At 40.0% G+C, this 11,848-nt stretch overlaps 1 protein-coding gene across 1 annotated transcript; it reads left to right on the top strand.

Moving 5' to 3' along the window:
- The first annotated feature begins 382 nt into the window (after positions 1–382).
- LOC117344197 lies at positions 383–6,543 on the top strand. The gene is made up of 4 exons (XM_033906861.1): positions 383–585; positions 3,383–3,611; positions 5,884–6,087; positions 6,239–6,543. Exons 1-4 carry the CDS (start codon positions 394–396, stop codon positions 6,400–6,402), a joined length of 789 nt encoding a protein of 262 aa, XP_033762752.1. The 5' UTR covers positions 383–393; the 3' UTR covers positions 6,403–6,543.
- The last annotated feature ends 5,305 nt before the right edge of the window (positions 6,544–11,848 follow it).

The following is an 11,848-nucleotide window of genomic DNA, read 5'->3' as shown; positions in this document are numbered from 1 at the left end:
TTTTTTTTTTTATTGTTTTTTTTTTGGGGGGGGGGGGGGGGGGGGGGGGGGGGGGGGGGGGGGGGAGCAAGATTACAATTCGGTAAAAATGACACCTCGGAAATAAAGTGCAAATTATATCATTACATTTCACAGGAGACAGGGACAAACATAGTATATACGTCCCTGCTAGAGAAAGCAATTGGTGCACTGTTTTTATTACAGAGAAATGACAACTGTAAATGAAGATGGATACATGTAGCAGATAATGAAATGAGTATGGATTGAAACGTCAAAATGAAAGTAAACACACATTTGACCAAGAGCGTTTCTCTTCGGAATCCTCATGGGTTTTCCCAATCGAAAGTAGGTTACATTACGAAATACCCGAATAGACGGAAAACGAAAGTTGAGATGGCACTACACGTGCATGTATGTGCGTGCATTCTTGGGTTGCTCATTCTTCCTGATGAAACCACGGAGGTGATCTGTACTCGACAGGATGCCTGTACGTGTGAATCTCCCCACGGACTCATAGACCTCCGTTCTGTTGGTCGGGATGATGGAACCGCCCGATTCTTTATCAGCAGTTCCGGGAGTGAACGTGTAAGTAATACCATAGGAATCGGACAAGTTCACATACATAGATCAGAATGGTAGAAATTTCTCTTAAGCCTACAGTGGTAGGAAGTCCGCTTTATACAGCGAGAGATCGTTAGTGCGTGTCGTAGCGCCGACAGGATGTTTCCTATAAACTCACGTGTAAACGTTCGATTGTTGTTGTAATAGTCATCTCATCCATGTGTGGCCCCTTTGTATCTTATTGTTGATGCTACTTAAGCTGACATACATGGTAAAATTAATTTCAGTTTTGATATTGTAAATAATGACTGGATAAGTTCACGATTTAGAGATTGATAAGAATCTTAATATTGTCTGTTGATTCTATAGGAGTTATTCCCCTTTGTACATGTCAGCTAACGAATGTTAACGAAAAAAGTGATAGAACAAAAGAATTATAAGATTAAAGCAGTTTAAATAACCACTTTATTTGTCATTAAACGACAGTCTTCAAATAAAATTTTGAAAAGAGAATGTGGTCAGAGGCCATTTATGATATTCACATAGAAATTAATAACTACCACTTAAAAGCAAGAAAATACTGCAAAAAAAAAAAAAAAAAAAAAATAATGTAAGTAGTGCTTTTAATGAGCAAAAACTGTTTGGTCATCAAAATTTCAAGGTTGGTTCAGGTGAAACTTGAGGTAATTGGGGGATAAACCCAATCCCCCACGTTTGCCCATTTTAAGTGCATTACCCTTTGGGATTATACCTGCTAAGTATGTAGTAACATTTATGTAGAAAGAGAGATTCCATTCTATTTGTATTTCAACTTGCCAAAATCTATGAGATGTTCTATCAGAAATGTCCACATTACAGTTATGATTGTCAGAGTGAGAAGGAGGTACATTTGTATATGATTAACCAAATATCTATAGAGAATTTTTCCTTGTGTTGAAAGTGAAATCCACTTAACTTTACACTCACTTAAGATGATAAACGTCTGGTTGCTTACAATATCCCAAATAATGATTTAAGGGGTCATTTTGTTTCCTGCTATCTGACTCAAAAAGAATAGGACAGTAGATAGGTCGAGTTTGTAAGAGACGCCCTGGACTTGAGAAACAGTGTGGAATTTAAATTATATTTATTAATTTGTGTTACACCATTCTGTACTATTGTTAGACTGATGTCACTAGATAGGTCTGCTTATAAAGAATCCCAAATCTAATAAACACGATCACAGTACATGTACATACAGAAACTATCACATCTGAATATCCCCACATTATCACATTAACATGAATTTGATTGAAAAATGACCATGTTTCTAACTTGTCAGGGTGGTGACTTGTAGATAATAGTGTGACCATGTTACTAACTTGTCAGGGTGGTGACTTGTAGATAATAGTGTGACCATGTTACTAACTTGTCAGGGTGGTGACTTGTAGATAATAGTGTGACCATGTATCTAACTTGTCAGGGTGGTGACTTGTAGATAATAGTGTGACCATATTTCTAACTTGTCAGGGTGGTGACTTGTAGATAATAGTGTGTCCATATTTCTAACTTGTCAGGGTGGTGACTTGTAGATAATAGTGTGACCATGTTTCTAACTTGTCAGGGTGGTGACTTGTAGATAATAGTGTGACCATATTTCTATCTTGTCAGGGTGGTGACTTGTAGATAATAGTGTGACCATGTTACTAACTTGTCAGGGTGGTGACTTGTAGATAATAGTGTGACCATGTTTCTAACTTGTCAGGGTGGTGACTTGTAGATAATAGTGTGACCATATTTCTAACTTGTCAGAGTGGTGACTTGTAGATAATAGTGTGACCATATTTCTAACTTGTCAGGGTGGTGACTTGTAGATAATAGTGTGACCATATTTCTAACTTGTCAGAGTGGTGACTTGTAGATAATAGTGTGACCATGTTACTTGTCAGGGTGGTGACTTGTAGATAATAGTGTGACCATATTTCTAACTTGTCAGGGTGGTGACTTGTAGATAATAGTGTGACCATATTTCTAACTTGTCAGGGTGGTGACTTGTAGATAATAGTGTGACCTTGTATCTAACTTGTCAGGGAGGTGACTTGTAGATAATAGTGTGACCATGTTACTAACTTGTCAGGGTGGTGACTTGTAGATAATAGTGTGACCATGTTTCTAACTTGTCAGGGTGGTGACTTGTAGATAATAGTGTGACCTTGTATGTAACTTGTCAGGGTGGTGACTTGTAGATAATAGTGTGACCATGTATGTAACTTGTCAGAGTGGTGACTTGTAGATAATAGTGTGACCACGTTTCTAACTTGTCAGGGAGGTGACTTGTAGATAATAGTGTGACCATGTTTCTAACTTGTCAGGGTGGTGACTTGCAGATAATAGTGTGACCATATTTCTAACTTGTCAGGGTGGTGACTTGTAGATAATAGTGTGACCATGTTTCTAACTTGTTAGGGTGGTGACTTGTAGATAATAGTGTGACCATGTTTCTATCTTGTCAGGGTGGTGACTTGTAGATAATAGTGTGACCATGTTTTTAACTTGTCAGGGTGGTGACTTGTAGATAATAGTGTGACCATATTTATAACTTGTCAGGGTGGTGACTTGTAGATAATAGTGTGACCATGTTTCTAACTTGTCAGGGTGATGACTTGTAGATAATAGTGTGACCATGTTTTTAACTTGTCAGGGTGGTGACTTGTAGATAATAGTGTGACCATATTTATAACTTGTCAGGGTGGTGACTTGTAGATAATAGTGTGACCATATTTATAACTTGTCAGGGTGGTGACTTGTAGATAATAGTGTGACCATGTTTCTAACTTGTCAGGGTGATGACTTGTCTACCATTGAAGACCATCAGCCGTTCTATTACTACAACCCCTGTTACCCCTTTAACGTTGGACCAACAACATCATCAGACTCCGGGTGTAAGGACGTAGCTGTGTGCCAGTACAGCTCCAGTGATCCCCAGTTTGTAGACCTCGGGCACCAACAAGAGGCAGTCTTTGGATACAGCGCTGAGAGACAAGCCTTGTACATCAACTACACAACAACAGGTTGTCACTTACCTAACACAGTCAAACTGTCCCTATAACACTGATGTGTGACTGTTAATAAGGCTGTCCCCAGTTACCTGTATATGTGTCTGAGGATATCCCCAGTTACCTGTATATGTGTCTGAGGATGTCTCTAGTTACCTGTATATGTGTCTGAGGATGTCTCTAATTACCTGTATATGTGTCTGAGGATGTCTCTAATTACCTGTATATGTGTCTGAGGATATCCCTAGTTACCTGTATATGTGTCTGAGGATGTCTCTAGTTACCTGTTTATGTGTCTGAGGATGTCTCTAGTTACCTGTTTATGTGTCTGAGGATGTCTCTAATTACCTGTATGTGTCTGAGGATATCCCTAGTTACCTGTATATGTGTCTGAGGATGTCTCTAATTACCTGTATGTGTCTGAGGATATCCTTAGTTACCTGTATATGTGTCTGAGGATATCCCTAGTTACCTGTATATGTGTCTGAGGATAACCCTAGTTACCTGTATATGTGTCTGAGGATAACCCTAGTTACCTGTATATGTGTCTGAGGATATCCCTAGTTACCTGTATATGTGTCTGAGGATGTCCCTAGTTACCTGTATATGTGTCTGAGGATGTCTCTAATTACCTGTATATGTGTCTGAGGATGTCTCTAGCTACCTGTATATGTGTCTGAGGATGTCCCTAGTTACCTGTATATGTGTCTGAGGATGTCTCTAGTTACCTGTATCTGTGGCAGTTTGAGGATGTCTCTAGTTACCTGTATCTGACAGTTTGAGGATGTCTTTAGTTACCTGTATCTGTGACAGTTTGAGGATGTCCCTAGTTACCTGTATCTGTGACAGTTTGAGGATGTCCTTAGTTACCTGTATCTGTGACAGTTTGAGGATGTCTCTAATTACCTGTATCTGTGACAGTTTGAGGATGTCCTTAGTTACCTGTATCTGTAACACTTTGAGGATGTCCCTTGTTATCTGTATCTGTGACAGTTTGAGGATGTCCCTAGTTACCTGTATCTGTGACAGTTTGAGGATGTCCCTAGTTACCTGTATCTGTGAGAGTTTGAGGATGTCTCTAATTACCTGTATCTGTGACAGTTTGAGGATGTCCTTAGTTACCTGTATCTGTAACACTTTGAGGATGTCCTTAGTTACCTGTATCTGACAGTTTGAGGATGTCTCTAGTTACCTGTATCTGACAGTTTGATAATTTCCCTACTTACCTGTCTGTGAGAGTTTGAGGATGTCTCTAGTTATCTGTATCTGTGACAGTTTGAGGATGTCCCTAGTTACCTGTATCTGTGACAGTTTGAGGATGTCCCTAGTTACCTGTATCTGTGACAGTTTGAGGATGTCTCTAGTTACCTGTATCTGTGACAGTTTGAGGATGTCTCTAGTTATCTGTATCTGTGACAGTTTGAGGATGTCCCTAGTTACCTGTATCTGTGAGAGTTTGAGGATGTCTCTAGTTACCTGTATCTGTGACAGTTTGAGGATGTCCCTAGTTACCTGTATATGTAACAGTTTGAGGATGTCCCTAGTTATCTGTATCTTTGACAGTTTGAGGATGTCCTTAGTTACCTGTATCTGTGACAGTTTGAGGATGTCCCTAGTTACCTGTATCTGTAACAGTTTGAGGATGTCCCTAGTTACCTGTATCTGTGACAGTTTGAGGATGTCCCTAGTTACCTGTATCTGTGACAGTTTGAGGATGTCCCTAGTTACCTGTATCTGTGACAGTTTGAGGATGTCTCTAGTTACCTGTATCTGTGACAGTTTGAGGATGTCCCTAATTACCTGTATCTGTAACACTTTGAGGATGTCCCTTGTTATCTGTATCTGTGATAGTTTGAGGATGTCCCTAGTTACCTGTATCTGTGACAGTTTGAGGATGTCTCTAGTTACCTGTATCTGTGACTGTTTGAGGATGTCCCTAGTTACCTGTATCTGTGACTGTTTGAGGATGTCCCTAATTACATGTATCTGTGACAGTTTGATGATGTCTCTAGTTACCTTTATCTGTGACAGTTAGATGATGTCTCTAGTTACCTGTATCTGTGAGAGTTTGAGGATGTCTCTAGTTACCTGTAACTGTGAGAGTTTGAGGATGTCCCTAGTTACCTTTATCTGTGAGAGTTTGAGGATGTCCCTAATTACATGTATCTTTGACAGTTTGAGGATGTCCCTAGTTACCTGTATCTGTGACAGTTTGAGGATGTCCCTAGTTACCTTTATCTGTGACAGTTTGAGGATTCTCTAGTTTCCTATAATGTCTTTGTTACAGCTACTAACCTCAGCAGCCGTGTATATTTATACTGTAGGACAGGGACTGAAAACAGCCTGGATTGGAATAGTATGGTAGATACAACACCAACGTTTAACCTCCATTCCCACTGTGCCTGTTATGATGGGTGTGTCCAGGGTGTCAGTCCCGGCACCATCATCTGTGTGGTGTTGGCCTGCCTCATCGCTACGTATTTGGTTGTAGGTGAGAGGCTTTAATTTGACAAACTTAAAGATGAAATGTATAGCCATTACATTTCATATAGAAAACATTTTCCTGTTTTAAATTTTCTATTTAGGACATTGTTATGATGAATAAGAGATGTACATTGTATATAATTTGTCATTTGTTACAGGTATATTGTACAGAAAAGCTGTCCATGGGGCCACAGGGTTTCAGCTTCTTCCTAATTCAATATTCTGGAGCTCACTTCCAGGTCTCATTAAAGATGGATACTTATTTTTCATTAGTCCTTGTTGGACTTCAGCTGCTCAGGACAGTAGATATGAACAGTTATAGTCAAAGAGATGTGTATTAACTCAGGTAAAATGGAGTGGTGTTCTTAGTAGCTACTACTCAGTACAGTCAAAATGGAGTGGTGATCTCAGACTCACTTTAGTCAAACTGATGTTTATTAACTCAGGTAAAATGGAGTGGTGTTATTAGTAGCTACTACTCAGTACAGTCAAAATGGAGTGGTGATCTCAGACTCACTTTAGTCAAACTGATGTTAATTAACTCAGGTAAAATGGAGTGGTGTTATTAGTAGCTACTACTCAGTACAGTCAAAATGGAGTGGTGATCTCAGACTCACTTTAGTCAAACTGATGTTTATTAACTCAGGTAAAATGGAGTGGTGTTATTAGTAGCTACTACTCAGTACAGTCAAAATGGAGTGGTGATCTCAGACTCACTTTAGTCAAACTGATGTTTATTAACTCAGGTAAAATGGAGTGGTGTTATTAGACTCACTACAGTTAAACTGTCAAAACTCACTCTAGTGAGATGGAGTGGTGATCTCAGAAACTACTGTTCACTATAGTAATTAAATCACAACTCTAGTGAGATGGAGTGGTGATCTCAGGATCACAACTCTAGTGTGATGGAGTGGTGATCTCAGGATCACAACTCTAGTGAGATGGAGTGGTGATCTCAGGATCACAACTGTAGTGTGATGGAGTGGTGATCTCAGGATCACAACTGTAGTGAGATGGAGTGTTGATCTCAGGATCACAACTGTAGTGAGATGGAGTGGTGATCTCAGGATCATAACTGTTGTGAGATGGAGTGTTGATCTCAGAAACTACTGCTCACTATAGTCTGTAAATCACAACTGTAGTGAGATGGAGTGGTGATCTCAGAAACTACTGTTCACTATAGTAATTAAATCACAACTGTAGTGAGATGGAGTGGTGATCTCAGAAACTACTGTTCACTATAGTCTGTAAATCAAAACTCTAGTGAGACGGAGTGGTGATCTTAGAAACTACTTTTCACTATAGTATGTAAATCAAAATTCTAGTGAGATGGAGTGGTGATCTCAGGATCATAACTGTAGTGAGATGGAGTGGTGATCTCAGAAACTTCTGTTCACTTTAGTCTGTAAATCACAACTGTAGTGAGATGGAGTTGTGATCTCAGAAACTACTGTTCACTTTAGTCTGTAAATCACAACTGTAGTGAGACGGAGTGGTGATCTCAGGATCACAACTGTAGTGAGATGGAGTGGTGATCTCAGAAACTACTGTTCACTATATACCAACTGTAAATTACAACTCTAGTGAGATGGAGTGGTGATCTCAGGATCACAACTGTAGTGAGATGGAGTGGTGATCTCAGGATCACAACTGTAGTGAGATGGAGTGGTGATCTCAGGATCACAACTCTAGTGAGATGGAGTGGTGATCTCAGGATCACAACTCTAGTGAGATGGAGTGGTGATCTCAGAAACTACTGTTCACTATAGTCTGTAAATCAAAACTGTAGTGAGATGGAGTGGTGATCTCAGGATCACAACTCTAGTGAGATGGAGTGGTGATCTCAGAAACTACTGTTCACTATAGGAATTAAATCACAACTCTAGTGAAACGGAGTGGTGATCTCAGGATCACAACTGTAGTGTGATGGAGTGGTGATCTCAGGATCACAACTCTAGTGAGATGGAGTGGTGATCTCAGGATCACAACTCTAGTGAGATGGAGTGGTGATCTCAGAAACTACTGTTCACTATAGTCTGTAAATCAAAACTCTAGTGAGATGGAGTGGTGATCTTAGAAACTACTGTTCACTATATACCAAATGTAAATTACAATTGTATTAAGCTTAAGAGGATGGTGATCTCAGAAATAATTTTTCAGAGATTATGGTATCCTTGTGAAGAGCTATTGTGATGTGTGCCTTTGTTTGGAATGTCACGGCTTACTGCCACAGCTGACTGGACTATTTTAACCAAATCTTTTCCTCTGAAGCAATAGAGATCTTCCTATCCAACAACCTAAACTGCTGAGGTTCAAACCTACCGATATGTAGTAGGAAACAAGTAGGGAAATGAATATGTACTTTCCCCAGAGTTCGAAAATCTATACTGTCTAGTCAGAAAGCCCAGCTTTGAGCTAATCACTTACATAAGGGATATCTATGTATGCCTGATAACGCTAGACTTATGTCTAATTATGTCAGAGATACCTACTTACATCTGAATACGTCAGAGATATCTAACTATAATTACGTCAGAGATATCTAACTATGTCTGATTACGTCAGGGATATCTACCTACGTCTGATTACGTCATTGATATCTACTCACGTCTGATTACGTCACAGATATCTACTTACTTGTGATTACGTCACAGATATCTACTCACGTTTGATTACGTCAGGGATATCTACTCACGTCTGATTACGTAAGGGATATCTACCTACGTCTGATAACGTCAGAATATCAACCTACGTCTGATTTCGTCAGATATATCTAGTTACGCCTGATTACTTCAGAGATATCTAAGTACATCTGATTACGTCAGGGATATCTACGTACGTCTGATTACGTCAGAGATATCTAATTACGTCTGATTACGTCATATATATAACATAAAACATGTACACCTTCTTAGATATATCCACACCCCCTCCCACCCTGGATATATACCATAAAACATGTACACCGTCCTAGATATATCCACCACCCCTCCCACGCCACATATATACCATAAAACATGTACACCGTCCTAGATATAGCCCCCACCCCCTCCCACCCCACATATATACCATAAAACATGTACACCGTCCTAGATATATCCCCCACCCCTCCCACCCCACATATATACCATAAAACATGTACACCGTCCTAGATATATCCCCCACCCCTCCCACCCCACATATATACCATAAAACATGTACACCGTCCTAGATATATCCCCCACCCCTCCCACCCCACATATATACCATAAAACATGTACACCGTCCTAGATATATCCACCACCCCTCCCACGCCACATATATACCATAAAACATGTACACCGTCCTAGATATATCCCCCACCCCTCCCACCCCACATATATACCATAAAACATGTACACCGTCCTAGATATAGCCCCCACCCCTCCCACTCCACATATATACCATAAAACATGTACACCGTCCTAGATATATCCCCCACCCCTCCCACCCTGGATATATACCCCGTGTTTTTTTTTACCCCCACGCTGTTAGTGTTGTGAGGTCACGGTTATATTGCTGTACTTGGGCCCCGTTATACTGATTTACAAGGCACATAATCCTTATCTGAACATCTGTATGTATACCCAGATGGGACTGGTATAGACAAACGTAGACTTCATTGTCTGATTTCTAACACTGATTACGGGAACAATATACTAATTTAAAATGAACAGTGCATGTTAGGATTGCAGTCTCAATATTAATGTGTGCCGTTTCAGCCCCTAGACGTATATATACATATGTACAAATGCATACATAATCGTTTCGTGGTTTTATGGCTCTCCCAACAAATAGCGCGTGCGAAAAGAGAAACTTAGCGGTAATTAGAAATATTGATATATGAAATTTTAAAGTAAATGTTGTTCGGAACAAAAATTAATTTCTGGAACTCATGAAAAATTGACTGGGCACGAAATCGTAATGGCATAACGAAAACAAAGCCGTTCGGTCGTAAAGAGAAATCCGGGTAACGTCCTCCTGGCCGGGCGGAATTGGTTTTACGTCCCAAGAAAATAATATGTTTTAAGAACCGCTGTTGTATGGGGGAGATTATATAGGTGGTGGCTATGTAGAGGAAATGTCATGTTTTAAGCATATATATCACTGATAACAAACTGGACGTGTAGGGGCTCCCCGGACAAGCCGTGTCGGCCTGCTCTAGGCGTGACATTGGGTAGAGTGGCGCTCACGAAGCCTCCCCGTGGTTTTAATGGGACAGGCTTTAGGGTGGCGCTCACATAGCCTCCCCATAATGACATAACAATGCTATCATTACTCAGTACCTTGGTATCGTCTCGAAATTGACTTTTGATATCAATACCCAGATCAATGTCATTGACATCTCAACACACGACACCCTAACATTGAAATTTCGCAAAACTAAACTCTGACGTTGAGATTTCATCACAAGACACACTGACATTGATATCTCATCACATGACACTCTGACATTAAGATTTCATCACAAGACACTCTGACATTAAGATCTTGTCTCACGACACTGACATTGATATCTCATCACACGACACTCTGACATTAAGATTTCATCACACGACACTCTGACATTAAGATATCATCACACGACACTCTGACATTGAGATTTCATCACACGACACTCTGACATTAAGATCTTGTCTCACGACACTGACATTGAAATCTGATCACACGACACTCTGACATTAAGATTTCATCACACGACACTCTGACATTAAGATTTCATTACACGACACTCTGACATTAAGATTTCATCACACGACACTCTGACATTGAGATTTCATCACACGACCCTCTGACATTAAGATTTCATTACACGACACTCTGACATTGAGATCTCATCACACGACACACTGACATTAAGATCTCATCACACGACACTGACATTAAGATTTCATCACACGACACACTGACATTAAGATTTCATCACACGACACTCTGACATTAAGATATCATCACGCGACACTCTGACATTGAGATTTCATCACACGACACTCTGACATTAAGATCTTGTCTCACGACACTGACATTGATATCTGATCACACGACACTCTGACATTAAGATCTCATCACACGACACACTGACATTAAGATCCCATCACACGACACTGACATTAAGATTTCATCACACGACACACTGACATTAAGATTTCATCACACGACACTCTGACATTAAGATCTCATCACACGACACTCTGACATTAAGATATCATCACACGACACTCTGACATTAAGATTTCATCACACGACACTCTGACATTGAGATTTCATCACACGACACTGAGATCTCGTTGAGATATTTATGTCCCGATAGAGAGATTTTAACTATCTCCACGCGTCATCCTTACAGAATCGTCCGGATTTGACTTGACGTGAGCCCAAACGAGATATCCGTGTTTGTTTTGCTATCAGGAATAATTGATAATTCCTAATTAGATGTAGCTTGAGGTCCCTCGCGTGTTTGTAATTTGCTGCCTGAAAATTTAAATTCCAGACTATAGTGAAACGTTCACTACCCGGGACGTGTTTCTGAACTATTTACGGGGATCAAGTTAGAACGTGTAACCGTGGTTCGTCATCCGTCCGTTCGTGTGTCGTCCGTCCTTTTTCGTTATCGCTATTTTTTTTTAGATGTATCTGATGGTTCCTTTCCATATGAAGGTTTCCCGTGATCCGAAGTTTTACCCTTTTGATTTTGAGACTATTCAGAAAAACAAAATGGCTAAAGGCGGCCATCTTGAGTTTTGAAAAAG

This window comes from Pecten maximus, chromosome 2, assembly GCF_902652985.1.
Source record: "Pecten maximus chromosome 2, xPecMax1.1, whole genome shotgun sequence".
NCBI classification, from domain to species: domain Eukaryota; kingdom Metazoa; phylum Mollusca; class Bivalvia; order Pectinida; family Pectinidae; genus Pecten; species Pecten maximus.
The sequence above is the reverse complement of the archived record's forward strand: the minus strand, read 5'-3'. Positions and strand labels throughout refer to the sequence as shown.

Bases quoted from the DNA above. Each gene is read 5' to 3' on its own strand.
- LOC117344197 (XM_033906861.1), top strand. From the start codon at position 394: ATGGCACTACACGTGCATGTATGTGCGTGCATTCTTGGGTTGCTCATT. The intron at 586-3,382 runs GTAAGTAATACC...CTAACTTGTCAG, and splicing joins GCAGTTCCGGGAGTGAACGT to GGTGATGACTTGTCTACCAT. The intron at 3,612-5,883 runs GTTGTCACTTAC...TCTTTGTTACAG, and splicing joins CATCAACTACACAACAACAG to CTACTAACCTCAGCAGCCGT.